The 17,752-nt window shown below is 38.0% G+C and overlaps 2 protein-coding genes across 14 annotated transcripts; one reads left to right on the plus strand and one right to left on the minus strand.

Annotated features, from left to right (window-relative positions):
- Positions 1 to 5,250: 5,250 nt before the first annotated feature.
- On the plus strand, positions 5,251 to 8,961 carry LOC141600888 (uncharacterized). Its single transcript, XM_074421145.1, has 4 exons — positions 5,251 to 6,460; positions 6,562 to 7,070; positions 7,916 to 8,347; positions 8,497 to 8,961. The coding sequence occupies exons 1-4, from the start codon at positions 5,251 to 5,253 to the stop codon at positions 8,959 to 8,961; spliced, it is 2,616 nt and encodes an 871-aa protein (XP_074277246.1).
- Positions 8,962 to 15,647: 6,686 nt separating this feature from the next.
- LOC141599610 (uncharacterized) lies at positions 15,648 to 17,752 on the minus strand. 13 transcript variants are annotated; one of them, XR_012523867.1, is made up of 7 exons: positions 17,427 to 17,750; positions 17,280 to 17,330; positions 17,070 to 17,125; positions 16,666 to 16,774; positions 16,267 to 16,347; positions 16,055 to 16,140; positions 15,648 to 15,957 (listed from the first exon to the last, which is right to left on the minus strand). XR_012523867.1 is itself a non-coding variant. In XM_074419678.1 (5 exons), exons 1-4 carry the CDS (start codon positions 17,364 to 17,366, stop codon positions 16,109 to 16,111), a joined length of 288 nt encoding a protein of 95 aa, XP_074275779.1. In that variant the 5' UTR covers positions 17,367 to 17,752; the 3' UTR covers positions 15,648 to 15,957; positions 16,055 to 16,108. The 13 variants fall into 13 exon arrangements, 2 of the variants coding, with proteins under 2 accessions (XP_074275779.1, XP_074275778.1); XR_012523863.1 differs by having other exon boundaries at positions 17,280 to 17,355; XR_012523865.1 differs by having other exon boundaries at positions 17,070 to 17,330; positions 17,427 to 17,752.

Below are 17,752 nucleotides of genomic sequence, written 5' to 3' on the forward strand. Positions count from 1 at the left end.
AAAACATTCAAACGGTACTTGAACAAGAGTTGAGAGCGATGAAGATGATTGTTGGTGCGATTGAAACTCGGAACTATTGTTATGTACATGGCGTTAAGGAGATTGAAAAGGAAGCGGATGATCTCATACAATCCTTGTTTGTTTCTTATGGAAAATGCATTGACCTTAGGAAAGAACTTGAGGATGATCTAAAGGCTTTAAAATCCTTAAATTAGTAAGGATTAAAAGAAGTCCTTAATTAGATATTCATGTATTTAATTTCCAATTAATATCTATGCATGTTTTATTTTTATAATATTATTATGTTGTACTTTTCTTATTTAAGTTTATCTTAATATTAACTATCATGGTTGGGTTTTCTCTTCTACCCCTTTTATATTTTGTTCGATTTTGAATGTTAACTATGTGACGTCATTTTAATTTCGTACTTGAACAAGAGTTGATAAATAAATATCGGTTTTAAATACTGGGAATTATATTAATTACGCGATTTATTAAAATACAATTCATTGTACTTAGGAAGATTAAAGGACAAGTTGTCATTTCCTATAAACATATTAATTTTAATTCAACTTCCACTTGTTAATTTTAATTTATAATTAAAAATCCTCCTGTGTGGCATATGAAAAGACACGACCCACACTTTATTTATATATATGATACATTTGTATATTCAATAAATCCTAACCACATCTACTACCCAAGCCATTATCTAATTTGATTTGTCTATCAATATTTCAAACCCTAAACCTTTAAAACCTAAATCGAAAACTTCCTTCAAAATAATGGATCGGAACATTACCAAAACATTGATTACAATAGAGTACAACAAATGTTTCATAAATCGCTTAGAGGAAATCGAAAGGAAGAACAACCTATTCCTTGTTAATGTTCAGATCCCACTCAAGGTTGCCAAAGATCGTGGCTTTATGCCGGAGATGGAGAAGATGCAGGCAGATATTGCATCTGCTTTACGAGACCTCAAACTAGCAAAGGAGGTGAAGATCAAAATCATGGAAGAGAATGCCTCCCTAAGAGCCTCTATTTCTCGTTTAAGTTCTATTTAATTTAGTGGGCATGCATGATGTCACTTATATTAAGTATGTAAATTTTAAATGTGGGTTTTTAATATTTTCCATTTGAATCAGTTTTATTATCATTGATTTTCTTTGGTTTCGATATAACATATGAATATCTATTAATAGTTGATTGATTTTCCTATTAAGTAGTCCGTATAAACTATTTTGATTTGACTAAACACAACACAAAAAGAATTACAATTGATTTGATTTGATTATGTGTGTCGTGTAAGCAAGCAAGGCAGAAATCTAGCATGCATGCATGTTGATTTGACTTCCAATTGACAGGATTTAAACACATCATCACTAAGAAAAATAAAAAAATTTGTCTTTCTCCCCATTATAAAAGTAAAATGGCACTATTTTACATTCATCTACAAAAATAAAACTACCTTTAGATCTCATATATACTTGTAAGGAGGACTCCAAACTTGTTCACAACTCTTGTGTCACTAATTCATTCATCAAGGTATTTAACCATTCATTCCTTTAAATTAAATCGTTTGTATAGTTTACAATTTTTGCATGTATGCGACAATCAATTTAATAAGTCCTCAATCATAATTATATTTTAATTGAATATAAACGGTTTATGTGATATGAAAGGTTGTTATATTTGTTTCTTTTTACATAACGCTTTAATTTTTTTAATTGAATATAGACGGTTTTAAACATCACTAATTACAAAAATTAAAAAATTGTCTTTCTCCCCATTATAAAAGGAATATGGCAGTATTTTACATTCATCTACAAAAATAAAACTCCCTTTACAACACAAACCCTAGATCTCATATATACTTGTAAGGAGGACTCCAAACTTGTTCACAACTCTTGTTACTAATTGTTTGATCATTCATCAAGGTATTTTAACCATTCTTTCTTTTTTACTGCTCATTTCATCAAGATATTTAACCATTCTTTCTTTTAAATGAAATTGTTTGTATAAGTTTAAAACCGTAAACGATTTTTGCATGTATGTGACAATCAATTTAATAACCCGTCAATCATAACTATTTTTTGATTGAATATAAACGGTTTATGTCCATATTGGCGATGGGATATGAATGGTAGTTGTCATTCCTATATTAGTACAATACACTATCAATCGCAGAATCAAACTCGCTCGGTTGCGAGAGATTGACACTCAGTTGGCCGATCTAATAGACCGAGCGGAGGCGATAAGGCAGCGAGCAATAAGTAGAGGGATGAACGACGTGCAGGAAAATATGGAAGCTCTTATACATGAAGTGAAAGCTAATCGTGAACAAGGGGTGATTGAAATCCAGAAAATTGAGTTGGAGCTTCATCAACTTGAACTTCTTGGTTTTTAGTTAGGTTAAATATGGTTTATATAGTACGTATTTTGTAAGGATTAAAAGGTTGGTTTATATTTTCCAATGGATCTATGATTATCAACTACCCATTTTCCTTTTCAAATTCCTGTTATTTTTTTAATTACTATCTTACGTCCTTCGTTAAAAAAATACCCGTAATTTTACCAATGTGTGATGACTAATTTTAATCCAAAATAAATCCGGCACATGAGGAGAACACGGCCAAGCGAGTAACAAACGCCACAACGAGATCTTATCTTTGCTACAAATAATTATGCAATTTAACTTGGTAGGACTGACCATTATTCACTTGGGCCATTAATATTCATTTTCCATGTTTCTATGTTAAAACCAGACCATTAGGAATGTGGCCCCAATAGGGGAAAAGCCCAATCAAAATATAGGTCTTATATAACAATTTGGGCTCATTCTATTTATCAACTAACTTACTTGGGCCTTCGGTAACTAGACCCATTATTACTTCCTCAATTGGGCCATTTTCATCGATTACTTTTCGTCGACCCATTTACTTCCTCAATTGGCCCATTTTCATCTATTCTTTCTCGTCGACCCATTTACTTCCTCAATTGGGCCATTTTCATCCATTCATTTACTTGGGCCGTCAGTAAGTAGATGTCATTTGCAATTTGCAATTTGCAAAGTTAACACATTACAAATTAAATGTTTTTCTTTTTGCAATTGATTCATTTTAAGTTTTTAAAACCTTAATAATCAAGCATAACAAACCGAGACCGAAATTATTTTTGATCGACAACGAATAATGGACAACTATCGTCAAAATACAAATTTAGATCAACAATCAATAACAAATTAAAGCTTCTTCTCTTATTTATGTAGTATTATCACAATACAAATTGATAATAATAATACAAATACAACCCATGAATAATACAATAACCGACGAGCTAACTTTTCTGATTTAGTAGCACGTAACTTCTGAGATTTCAATTTAATATTTTCCGATGTCAATTGCCGTAACCTATCCTCCAAAGAGTTGTTTAGATCAATCAACCTGTTCATGTTCCGATCAACCTCCACGCATTTATCCCATACAAAGTAACCACAATCTTCAGTCTAAAGATGCATTAAAAATTAATTAGAGCAATAAACATAGATATTATACTAATTATATTATTTTGAGCTATAAACATAAATATACCTTCCATAAGGGACAACGATAAAAAAACCTTCCTTTGTTAGGTCCATTTTTCTTCACGAGTTGACGGATTGGAACCAAGTTATGATAACAATGTGAATCGCAAGAACAAGATTGATTAAAACTCATATTAAAGATGATGGTGGTGTCGATACAATTGAAATATAGTATGAGATTTTAATAATTAAATATGATTATTAGATTTGGAAACAAAATATACTTATTTTTTTAAGGAATTATTAGATTTGGGAAAAAAAAATATACTGATTTTTTTTATGGATTATTAGATTTGGGGAAAAAAATATACTGATTTTTTTAAGTGAGAGAAACGATTTTTTTTAGTTAGAGAAATGAGGTTAAAATAAATAAGAACATAAAATAAATATAAGAAACAAAAAATAATTAGTATAGAGATTAGTATAAAAAAATTAGATTAATATTGTTAATGATCTTTGGAAAGTGTAGCAATTAATAGGTTGTCTCTTTTTGAATTTGAAATTCAAAATTTTCAAATTTATCCCTCTAAAAACTCATTTGAAAAAGATTCCATATGGTCCCTACCAAACTCCACTTGGCGTGCTCTCACTGGCCTGTGTACCAAGGCCCTTGTACACCCTGTGTACTTGTAGCCTTTTCGCAAAAATTCTCTCATTCTCATAATCTCGAGTTCTCACCCATACAAACTTTTATCAATGATTAATTCATCATGATTATCCTTAGTCCACATTATATCTTTTTCACTCTATTTTAACTCATTTCACTACAAGAAAAACTGCTTTTGGCGACAAAACATTTTGTCGCCCAAAGGGCTGTTTTCGTCGCCCATGCGCTTGTGCAACGAAATTCACTTCGTCGTGGCTTCGTCGCCCAAGACTCGACGCCCATTCCCACATGTGCAACGACAATGAATTTCGTTGCCCATTAAAAATTTTGTGCAACGAGTTTATATCGTCGCCCAATATATATTTTGTGCAACGAACTGTGCTTGTTGCCAATAAGGCTACTATGGGCAACGACTTATTTTGTCGCCCTTAACCATTTTTATGGGCAACAAACTGATAAATTGTTGTTGAAAGAGAGAATAATGTGCATCAACATTTTCGTTGCCCGTGTTGGTGACAATAATTATTTACATCCTACCTCTCCGATTTTAATCACATAAAAAATGCAGTACAATATTCATGTACATCCTACCTCTCCGATGTTTTGTTTCGAGCTCTATTCATTTTGGTAAAAAGGATGAGTTCTTTTTTTTTTTTTGCTAGAATGTAAGTAGTATATTGATAAAGAATGAATGAATATACAAGGATTGTATCTCATGGAAAATAGGAATAGACTCCTATCTTTCCAAAATTAATACTGTTAAAGATTAGTTCCACATCCACAATGTATACTATTAGGCTCAATATGTAAATATTTTATACCGTATCTTTAGCCTTGTAATTTGCCTTGTATTTAGGTTACGTATATGTTAGTTATGGATACGATATTGTAATTATTGAGTATATATATCAATCTAAGCTAATCACCCTAATTAGGGGATTACACAATAACATGGTATCAGCTAGGTTACGATAGAAACCCTAGTTTGTTTCCGCCTCCTTGCCTCGGCTCTCACCCTCACCGACTGTTATCCCCACAGTCCGATCACCCCATTTCGATGGGCGACAAAAGTGCACCACCGCCAACACAAAAGCCTCCCCTCCACCCCGTTTTCACCGTCTCCAACATACAACACAAAATACGTGTTCTCGACGGAACAAAGGTCACATACGCGTCATGGGTTCGCCTATTTACGCTTCACGCCAAGGGTTACAAAGTTCTTGCTCATATTGACGGTACCAAGCCACCTGCTCCTGATGCCGACAACTATGACGAATGGTGTGAGATCGATGCTCATGTCCTTCAATGGATTTACGGGACAATGAGCGATGACCTTCTTCCTCGGGTCCTTGAAGACGAGTCCACGGCGTATGAGGCATGGCTGCGAGTTCAGAATATTTTCCTGAGCAATAAAGGGGCACGAGCTGCCGCCTTAGAGAATGAGTTTAACAACCTTAAACTCGCCAATATGCCATCCCTGGATGCCTACTGCCAGCGTTTGCGGGATCTCGCTGGTCAATTAAAGGACGTCGGTGCTGCTGTAAACGGTCAGCGTCTCGTATTACAGCTTGTTCGTGGTCTTCCATCGTCATACGACACCGTCGCATCTTATATCAATCAGACGCTGCCTAATTTTGAGACGGCTCGGAGTATGCTTGAATTGGAATTGCACCGTCAAACTGCTCGGGATGAACCTTCAGAAGCGTTGGTTGTCTCTAATCCTCCTTCCTCTGATTCGTCGGGATGGAGTGAAAAATCCAAGCCGCCTCAACAACCACCTCGCTCGTCTAATTATCGAGGTAATAATTATAATCCTAATTTCCATAATAATAATAATAATAATCGTCGTCGCGATAATCGTAGCAGCAACAATAATAAGCCGCGTACTGACTCCTCTGCATCCGGCACTACCTCCTCTGTTTCTGCTCCCTCTTGGCCGTCCCCTGGTCCCTGGCCGTACCCATGGACCCCCTCTCCATGTCCCTATCCCACATATCCGGGGTGGGTTCAACCATGGCAGCTATGGGGTGCCCCGCGTTCTAACAGGTCTGCTGGCCGTGGCTCTTATGGCCAAGCTCACATTGCTGAAACTGAATCTCCGCAACCAACCGACCTTGGGCAAGCCTTTCAGGCTTTGGGATTACAACAACCAGTAGATGGTCCGTGGTTTATGGACACTGGTGCATCGTCTCACCTCACATCCGATGCAGGTACGCTGATTTCTCCTTCTAGTGCAAGTAATATTCGTTCTATTTTAGTTGGCAATGGTAATAGTATTCCAGTCCGGGGCTCGGGAACCGCAACCTTACCTGCCAAAGACCGCACTCTATATCTTACCAATGTCCTTTACACTCCTCGTATTATAAAGAACCTCATTTCTGTCCGTCAGTGACTCAGTTTACAAAAGATAATAATGTCTCAGTTGAGTTTGACCCGTTTGGTTTTTCTGTGAAGGACCTTCAGAATGGGACTACGATCCTGAGGAGTGATAGTAATGGTGAGCTTTACCCCGTGTCTTCTGAGTCTTCGTCATCATCAACTGCCCCTGGTCATAGCCTTCTCACCTTTTCCAGCGATGTTTGGCATAGCCGTCTTGGTCATCCAGGACCAAACATCCTTCAGTTTCTTCGGCGTCAGTCTTTCATAAGTTGTAATAAAGGGTCGCACGATAATCTGTGTCATTCGTGCCAAATTAGTAAACACAAACGCTTGCCTTTTCATGATTCTACTTCTGCTACTTTAGCTCCGTTTGATATTATACATGCCGATTTATGGACTAGTCCTATTTTGAGTAAAAGTAGTCACAAGTATTATCTCGTTCTTATTGATAATTTTACGCAATTTGTTTGGGTTTACCCTTTAATTGCTAAATCTGAGGTATATCAAAAATTCCTCCAATTTACGTCCTACATACGCACACAATTCAATTGTCCAATTAAAACTTTTCAATGCGATTTAGGTCGTGAATTTGACAATAATTCTTTTAAGTCCTTTGCCAACAAAAACGGCCTGGTATTTTGGTTTCCTCAAACTTCCCCACAAAATGGTAAGGCCGAGCGCATGATCCGTCGTCTCAATGAAATCGTTTTAGCTCTCCTATACCACGCCTCTGTCCCCCCCTCTTATTGGGTCGATGCCCTTCACGCTGCTGTTCACCTTCATAATATTCTTCCCACAAAAACTCTTCACTACCGTTCACCCACTTCCGCTCTCTTCAATAAAGACCCCTCATATGATCACTTACGTGTTTTTGGCTGCGCTTGTTATCCAAATTTATTGGCCCAAAGACCTCACAAATTAGCTCCTCGCTCCATTAAATGTGTCTTTCTAGGCTACCCGCCACAACATCGTGGGTATAGGTGTCTTGACTTGTCCACTGGTAAACTATACATCTCTCGTCATGTCACTTTCGATGAATCTGTATTCCCGTTTGCGGAGACCTCTCGTGAAAAACCAGACTCATACTCGTTTCTTGAGACTCCCATCAACCCCCTCATGTTTGACGCCTTCACCGCACCTCACCAGCCCACACCTGAACCCACACCTGAACCCCAGACTCCTCCTCACTCCCCCACCCACGACGACCCTCCAACCAGCCCTCCCCACGTTTTGTTGACAAGTCTGCCCCGTCTCATGTATGTCGCTTGCGTAAGTCTTTATACGGCCTTAAGCAAGCCCCTCGTGCTTGGTTTCAACGTTTTGCAACGTTTGTTTTGTCACAGGGCTTTCATAGCAGTGTGTGCGACACATCTTTATTCATTTATCATTCCGGTAATGACACGGCTTATATTTTATTATACGTGGATGATATCATTCTCACTGCATCTAGTTCTGTCCTTTTGCAACGAATTATCACTTCTTTGTCACAGGAATTTGCTATGACAGATTTGGGGGCTCTTAATCATTTTTTGGGCATCACTGTTACTAGGACTGGCACAGGTTTATTCTTATCTCAGCAGAAATATGCTGAAAGTATTCTCAGTCGTGCCTCTATGTCCTCTTGCAACCCTACCACTACTCCTGTTGATGTTGGGTCCAAACTAAGTGCCACTGCAGGTCCGCTTATCTCTGATCCCTCTCTTTACCGCAGCTTGGCTGGGGCCCTCCAGTATTTGACCATCACCCGGCCTGATATTGCTTATGCCGTCCAGCAAGTTTGTCTATTTATGCATGCCCCGCGTGAGCCGCATTTTCATTTCCTTAAGCGTCTGCTCCGCTATGGTAAAGGTACACTTGCTTATGGTCTTACTATTTCTAAGTCAAAGTCGATTGCTATATTACCGCCTATTCCGATGCTGATTAGGGTGGGTGTCCTGATTCACGTCGATCGACATCGGGCTACTGTGTTTTTCTGGGAGATAACCTTGTGTCCTGGTCTTCTAAACGACAACCGACCATCTCCCGGTCCAGTGCTGAGGCCGAATATCGTGGTGTTGCTAATGCCGTTGCTGAAACCTGTTGGCTACGAAATTTATTATTTGAACTTCATGTTCCTATCCTACGTGCTACACTGGTTTACTGTGATAATATTTCCGCTGTTTATCTGGCTGGCAACCCCGTTCAACATCAACGCACTAAACATATCGAGTTAGACATTCATTTTGTGCGTGAGAAAGTTCAAGTTGGTTCTGTTCGTGTTTTACATGTTCCTGCTGCGTATCAATATGCCGATATATTTACCAAAGGACTTCCTCGTTTTTTGTTTCATCGCTTTCGTTCCAGCTTGAGCGTTCGGCCTCCTCCCGCTCCAACTGCGGGGGCGTATTAGTGTCAATATGTAAATATTTTATACCGTATCTTTAGCCTTGTAATTTGCCTTGTATTTAGGTTACGTATATGTTAGTTATGGATACGATATTGTAATTATTGAGTATATATATCAATCTAAGCTAATCACCCTAATTAGGGGATTACACAATAACATATACGCTCACGGCTTAACCAATCTTGCATCTTTTCCTTTTAAAGGGAGCTTCTTGTTGCATCTTAACTGAATCTCCTTCTTAATTTGATGCACAATAATAATTGGGCTAGAAATGACATCCTCCATCCTAGCTCTATTTCTTTGCTGCCATGCATAACTTGCATAGTACTCCGTATACACTTGCACTGAAAATGGCTCTATGTACTTCAGCTGCAACTTTGTTCTCCTGCAATTTTGTAGCCATGTCAAGGATTCTGCTCTTGCCATCTTAATGCCAAGCCATGAAAAGCTAAACTTGAATAAATCACTGATAAACTATGATATAAATTGTAGTCATGTGAATCAAAGAAAGTTCAGGTTTGCCAAGTGAGCATCACGTGAAAACATGTTCTTAGAAACCATCTCAAAGGCGAAATGTAGTATGATAAAATCCAAACTCTCAACTACAAGCAACCAACATAATTGAGGACTTTAACATCAAAATTAATTTCTGATATTCAAAAACAATAGAACATTTGGAGTACCCAAGGCATTGCATCCTTTACTAATGATTGACAATAAGAACATACAAAAACAGAAAATGACATAATAAGCGCATCCTTTACTTTGATAGCCTTATAGCTTATAAGGCCATACATAAAACAGTAAATCTATCTAAGAATAGCAATTTCGTTTCAAGATAAAAACGAGTCAAATATCTTTCACTTGCATATATTCGCTAACAATCATGATGAGCTCGTTCAAGTTAGCTTCGATTAACTACATCTTCTAAGGCTCCAAGTCCATAACAATTGAAACATGGGAGTCTTGTGAAGTACTTTTGTGGCTACCATAATTGATCTATTATCTATGATCCTGTTTTGTAAAGTTTGCTTACTTTTGTGGTAATCTTTCTATCTTTGCAAGATAATATCATTTATAAATGTAAATACGCTCAATATATATGAAACACCCTGATATCGAATTTACTTGCAAAAGTTAGATGATATAGAATTAATGAGTCTCAAACAAAAAGTTAGGTAAATAAAAAGTGAGATTCATACTAATTTAGCAAGACACAGTTTGCGTGATGCTCTTCCCTGCTCTCCTCTTCATAATTGTCCCTTTGCCGATCACTCTACAAGATACAACATGCCTAATATGAGAAGATGAGATACATCAACTCCTAAGATGCTGAAATCGGTGCCGTCTTCATCGCAAGACCGATGACAAAAAATTTTAATTGTATTTTTTTTTTTGGAGAAAGAAGTGCATAAATAAAATCAAAAGAACAAGAGTACACAAGAGTACACAAGAGTACACAGGAATCAGGGGGGGGGGGTCGGGGGGAAGCGGTTCGATAGCCGCAACAAAGTCACTAGTACAAAGGCGAAAAACGAAAGGGGGGGCAACGTCCCAATTAATACAACCATTACTAGAGCTACTGTCGACTAAACCAGCTTTGGCAAGAGCATCCGCAACAGCATTAGCCGATCTTTTTCCAAAAACAATCTTCAAGCGGGGGGAGCTATCCAAGAGATCCCTACACTCAAGAATAACATTAGCAAATTGACCACAAGGCTGAGCCTTACTCAAAATAGAAGTAACCGCATTAAGGCAATCCGAAGCAATGATAAAACGATCCATAGACTCAAGGCCGGCCCTAAGACCCTCTCTAATGGCTAAGACCTCCCCAACAAAAGGAGAGGGGGCAAGACACCGTCTAGACCAACCCCGAACCCAGGATCCTATGTCGTTCCTAATCACACACCCAATACAAGCTAAAGAATTAAGGGGGGGAGAAAGCCGCATCAACGTTGATTTTGAACCAACCAGGCGGGGGAAGGGCCCAACTACAAGGGTAGTAAGAGGCAGAGGTAGACCCGGGTGAGGAGGGAAGAGAGCTAGGAGACGAGGCAGAGGTCCAAGACTGGGCAAGGTTGTTCGTGGCATCACAAAACAAGTGGGGCGGCCTAGGGGGGGTAGCTTTGAAGGTAGAATCGCACCTCTGGATCCAGAGACGCCAGAGAACAAAGGAGAAAAGAGTAGCCCAAGACGGGTTGCGAGAAGTGCAGTTTTTATGGATCCAAGGCTGGAGTTCAAGGGAGTAGAAAGATTGATCGACATTGTGGAGAGTCCAAATAGAGGTAGCAGTACTACAATCTCGAAGAATGTGGATAGAGGATTCTTCGAGGGAAGGATTGGGGCACAGGAGGCAAGCCGGGGAGGGGAGGATGGCTCTTTTAAAAAGAGTCTTATTATGCGGCAACTTATCCCACCACACAAGCCAAAGAAAGAACTTGATTTTTGGGAGGGTAGGGAGGTCCCAGATCCAGTCGAGGGTAGGGGTGAGGGAGGGTGGGCGGTTATTCAAATTAATGAGGGAGGAGTAAGCAGAGCCAACCGAGAACTTATCTCTAGGTGCGAGGCTGGTGGTAAGGAGGTCGGGCTTGCAGACAGAAGGAAGGGGGATGGCAAGGATAGTGTTAGACAGATCGGTAGGAAGGACAAAGTCCAGGTTATCAAGTGCCCAGGCACCATTGGAGATGATAGTCCTAAGTTTAGCTTCAGATGAAGCAGCGGAGAGGGGGCCGTGGATGATGCTTCGAAGGGGGCCAAGGGAGGACCAACAATCAGTCCAGAGACAGATCGAATCGCCGTCACCAATAGACCAAATGGTATGATTCCGGAGGAGGGGGAGGCCCAAGCCCACATTTTTCCATATGTGCGAGCCCTTAAGGAAGGAGTAGGAAGAAAGGGTTGGGTACTTGCTTTGGATAGCCGCAGAGGCGGGAGAGTTCTTATTGAGGAGGAGGTTCCAGCTGAGCTTGGTAGAGTAGGCGTCATTAAGAGGGCGAGCGGCCTTAATGCCTAAGCCCCCGTGGGACAGGGGCAGGGTAACAAGGTCCCAATTGGAGAGGTGAAGTTTCTTGGAGGAGGATCCCGACCAGAGGAAGGATTTTGTAATCCTATCAATATCCCCAAGAATGGAGGAGGGGAGGCGAATGCATTGCATGGAGTGAGAGGGGATGTCACTAATAGTGGAGTTAATGAGGCAAAGTCTACCAGCCTTGGTAAGGAAATTGGCTTTCCAGCTAGCAAGTTTTGATTGGATCGCATCAACAATGTGTTGAAGGTCAGCCTTCTTAGGTTTGGTCCCTTTGAGGGGAAAACCCAGGTAGGTGCCAAGGTTAGCGGTGGCTTTAATGCCAAGGGCGGTTTCAAACATATCAATCTGGGAAGGAGAAGTGTGCTTAGAGAAGAGGAGTTTGCTTTTTGAAAAGTTGATCTTTTGTCCTGATGAGGAGCAGAAGGCGTGGAGGGTGTCCTGGATGGCACACAAATTCCTTTCCGAGGCCCTTCCGAAAAGAAGAATATCATCAGCAAAGAGGAGGTGGGAGAAGGAAACTCCCCCTCTACCCAGGGGGAAGGGAGACCAATCGCCGTCGTCACAAGACTGGTGAATGAGGGTCGAGAGTGCTTCCATGCACAAGATGAAGAGATAAGGGGAGAGTGGGTCCCCTTGCCTAATGCCTCTAGAGGGGAGGAAGCTAGGAAGGAGGGTACCATTAAGAGTCACCTGGGTGGAGGAGGAGGAGATGCAGTGCATGATAAGCGAGATGGTGTCGATGTCAATTTTTGCTTTTTGAAGACAGAGGCGGATGAAATCCCACTCAAGACGATCGAAAGCTTTCTCGAGGTCGAGTTTAAGGGCAAACCAACCGAGCTTGCATCTAGAGGTGTGCATGGAATGAAGGATTTCAGATGCAATGATGAAGTTCGTATCAGTACCTCGGCCAGGGATTGAGCTGCCTTGATTGGGAGAAACGATCTTGTGCATGAGGGGTTTGAGACGATTGACAATGATTTTAGTGATGATTTTATAAGAGGTATTACAAAGGCTGATGGGACGAAAGTTTTTAATTGTTTGGGGGGAGGGGATCTTAGGGATGAGGGAAATGGCGGTTTTGTTGATGCACTCAGGAACACTTTTAGACAGGAAGACGCGTTGGATGAAGGGGATGAGGTCGGTTTTAACGATGTGCCAACACTTCTTATAGAAGCCAGCATGGAAGCCATCAGGACCAGGGGCTTTTTTGGAACCCAGGCTAAATAAAGCAAGGCGGATTTCATCATGAGAAGGGATTGTGTAGAAGGTAATAGGAGAGGGGCAAAGGTGGTCCACACGGTTGATTGAGGTCTTGTCCATAAAAACTTATATAGAACTCAACTTCCATCAACTAATAACTCTATGAACTAAAAAACACGTCACCATCAACAAAAATTTAACCATTAAAGCTTTATGTTTGACGCAAGGATGGAGCTAATTAGTAAACAAAAGCAGAGTGATTATTTGAGACAACCGCAACCGCAACAAATAAAAAGACTACAATAAATGGTTAATCGTACAATAAGGGGTTTTTAGCACAAAGAAATGTAATGATTTATTCAAAATCAATCAAATTCAGAAATTAGGGTTACCAATTGTAGGGAAAATTAAAATATATACCTTTAAAACTTTTTTCCTATATTATCAGCTATGACTATTTCTATCATATTTTTGGTGTATTTTTTCATAAACATTCTCCAGATTTAATATTTTCTGAGAGTATATATTATTTTCGAATCTACCTCATTTAATTTTTTTTCTTGTATGACAAAAGTTCTTTGTAAAGCAAATTCAAGCATACGTGAAAAAATAACTATAGTTGTGCAAAGAGCTTCTATTTTAACGGAGGTATAATTGACGTTTGAGTTTTTGATAATCATAATTAATTTATTCTCAATTATTTTTTGAGATTAGTGTGTTTTTATTTTATGAGATTGTATTTTATCAGTTGTTGATTTTGTTATTTTTACAATATCTTAATAAAGTTAAACAATAAAAAATTAATCACATGATATATTCTGCAAATAAAAGAATAGCATGGAACGTGGGTGACTGAGGGGACACATTTATAAAAAAATATTAAAATTGAACTTTTAACCATAGAGCGACTAATTTTAAAAATAATAGCTTTGTGTTTGTTCCTTTAATAAATAGACTAATTTTAAATCCGTGCAAAATTACACGGGTATGTATTTGGGCCGGTATTAATGTTTTTGGATGTATTTTTTTTTTTTTTTTTTTTTTTTTTTTTTGCATTTCTATTGTACTAATCTAGTTGGTCTAAATCAGCGATCTACATAATTAATATTTAAACTTGTTATAAATACGTGTTCACATGCAATGGTTTAAGAGAAAATAACAAAGTATATTTTTTTTAAAAAAATATATCGTACTATTTTGTTTTTAAAAATTATGCATGTAATTTATTCGCATTATATGTAATTCAATCCCGTAATTAAATGTAATTCCTTCCCGTAATTATGTAATTTTATTATTATTTTTTTTTTTTAAATTATGTAATTCATTTATTTGTAATTAGTTTCATTTATTCCAATTTGTAATTCATTTCGCTTATATGCCATTAGTTTCATTTATTCGGAATGTATAAAATTATTTCATAGTATTTGTTCTAAGACGAAATTCTGAAGAAATAAATATATTGCACACTAACGGATACCATAACATGTATTTCCAAAAAAAAAAAGTTGAATTAATGACATGGTACGCCTGGATTGAGTATTGTCTTCTGAATTAATAAAGATAAGATTATGACTACTTAGGAAAGAAGTCTAAATGTTGGGATTTGGGCCCCTTTGTACACTACAATGTTCTATAGATTAGTAGTAGAGTGTTTACCGCTTCTACAATTATCTTTAGTCCGTACAATCAGAATTTTTGGCCCCCAAAATTTTTGAGGCCCTGCTCATTTGAACATGTTGTACATGGCTAAAGACGGCCTTGTGTGTCAGTATTTAATTTGGGGAATTTCGATAATGACATTTACGTGTCGTTGATCAAAATGGCGAAATAGGGGCCATACTAGGGATTGTCGCACCTAAACGATAAAAACAAAGAAAACGTTGGTTAAAATTTTCGATTTTTAAATTTTATTACTACTTAATCTAGTGTGTAATTTTTTCGTCTTCCTAAGTTAAATCCTAGATTCTTAACGCCTTGAGGGGTTGCATTTCACTATTTGAGTTATGTGTTTGGAACTTTTGTCAGAGTTGATTATTCGGTAAATCCTATTATTAATCGGTCTATGAGATTGTGTGATAGGGAATGAAGCGTAAAGGGATCGTTGTGAATGACTATGATTTGGCAAATGTGAGCTGTTGTGTTAAGAAATTAAAAGAGGCGGAGTATAAATAAATTGATAAGTTGTATTGATTTTTTTCAAACACTACTACAGAAATAGGCTTAGAGAACTGTTGGAATTACCATTAGAGAACGCTGATAGAGGCGTTCTCCAACTCAACGTTCTCTAAAGCTTAGAGAACTGTTAGAAGAGGCATTTTGTATTCATAATCATAGAGAACGGCTGAAATGAGCTTTAGAGAACACCTGATAAGCATTCTCTTTTCCTAGTAAAAGAGAACGGTTGGGTATGCTAACAGTTCTCTATCCCTCTTGGTTTTAAAAAAAAAAATAATATTGATGATATTTGGATAAAATTAATATATTTATTCTCATTAAAATCAAATGCCAATAGTCCAATACCACCAATACACTTGTTTCATAGCCAGAGCCAAAACAACGAGCAAACTAAGTAAGTCCGATTTCTGCGGACACCAAGAGATCATCTCCAACAATTTGTACTTTGTCTCCGATTTCCGCGGTATCTTAGCATAGTGCTCCCAGTCATCTTGGTCAAAAGGATCTTCAATTGACATAATGGGGTACTCAGCCACAAATGACTTGTAGAGATCCTTGAGGGCCTCACCAGAAATCCTTTGTGACCCATCGTTGTTCTGCAAACATTGCAGTCGGTGAAGTCCAATCAGTAAACATTCTGTCGCGATCAAACAAAATCGATCTTAACCAATTTGAAAGGCAACTGAAGCATACCTCTTCCTTGAAGTTTAAGTCATATGACTTATTCAGTTGTCCTCCTTGTAGAACTCAGATGCAGCAACATCCATCCCAATAACCACCTGCGATAAAGAACATGTAAAAATAAGCTCAACATTGCTGTATCAAAACGAATACATATCAGAATTACTCAAACCACTAGAGTTCCAAAAAAAAGTAACCCTCGACATAGAGGGAAAAAAACATACCTTGTACAATGGAATTTTCTTGACCTAGGCTCCAGCTTTGCAGACAGCAAGGGAAACAGCCAGGATAGCGTTTGCTCCCAACTATAGAGGAGAAAAACAACTTTTAAATTGTGAAATAATAATCGGCAGTTGATCAAAACACATACATTAGGCATCAATAAACCGAAAAACAATGTCAGTGAGCATTGCTACACTTTCAAGTTGAGGTTACTATTGAGTTCATTTATTCAATGTTCTCAATTTCTTTGGAAATAAAGTGTGGATGGAAGATAAAGATGTGGAACATTTGCGTGGAAATCCACATTGATCATCAATGCAACCCACTCATCAACATTTATCTAAACTACCAAAAAAGAACACTCCAAAATCAATCTAAATTAATGTAGAATCAAAAGAAACCTATCACGACGAAGATTGCAGATAACAGCCACATGAATCCATCAGTATCAGTAGGCATACTATAAGACATTCCTGATACGAAGTCTTCACTAAAATCATAGCTGCAAATCTACAAGAATCGAGAAGTTGGAAATCCAAATGAGCATTTGAGGGAAAAACTGAACTAATGATCTATGATTATTACAAACAACAATCTACACAATTGTAATCATTTGAATCTGTGTACGACGAAGAGCTCAACAAATTTAAACTCGACACACCGAATCCCAGCAATAATCAAATCATCAGCTATCCACATCGATCAATACAACCGACTCATAACATCAACAATAATCTAGATTGCACAATTGAAAAACCCTCTTCAGTATGAAATCAATCTAAACTAATATTGAATCAGTACGAACCTAGCATGACGAAAAACGTAATTAACAGCCACAAGAATCCACGACAATTAGTAGGCCTGATCAACTTGTTACAATCAATAATTTGACCCTATGTTCATCAATTACAAAAATTACCAATATTCATCATATATACGAAGTACTGAAATGACTAGATGGAATACCAGTTCAATTGAATGCAAGAGGTAAAACCCTAAGAATAACAATACGAACCTGTTTATTGAAAGCGAAGATCCCTAATTCTACCCATTTTCGTCGGCTTTCCTGTTTATTGTAAATCTCCAAATTTCTAGGGTACATTGAATTAAATCGCAAAAATTTAATTATAATATAATAAATCGCAAGAATAGCAATACTAACCTGTTTATTGTAGACCAACCCCGAAATTGTCAAAGAAACAAGTCAGTTTCTTGATTTATAGCCGCAATTCGATTTGTAACATAATAAATTGCGAAATTTGGGGTAAGGTGCTCAAACCCTAGAAATTCTGAACCATATAAAGATGTCGAAGGTGGTGATGGTCCGACAACCGCATCATTGATTCTATGAAATGGTAGCTTTGTAATTTTTAAAGATGAAGATAAATGTCGAAGGTGGTGATGTTCAGTAGAAAAATGGAGTTGTAACTTTGTAACTGAAGTTATAAGAGAAACGAATATAGTGCGTTTTCTATATTTATTTTGACT

Source organism: Silene latifolia, chromosome 9, assembly GCF_048544455.1.
Source record: "Silene latifolia isolate original U9 population chromosome 9, ASM4854445v1, whole genome shotgun sequence".
In the NCBI taxonomy this organism is placed as follows: domain Eukaryota; kingdom Viridiplantae; phylum Streptophyta; class Magnoliopsida; order Caryophyllales; family Caryophyllaceae; genus Silene; species Silene latifolia.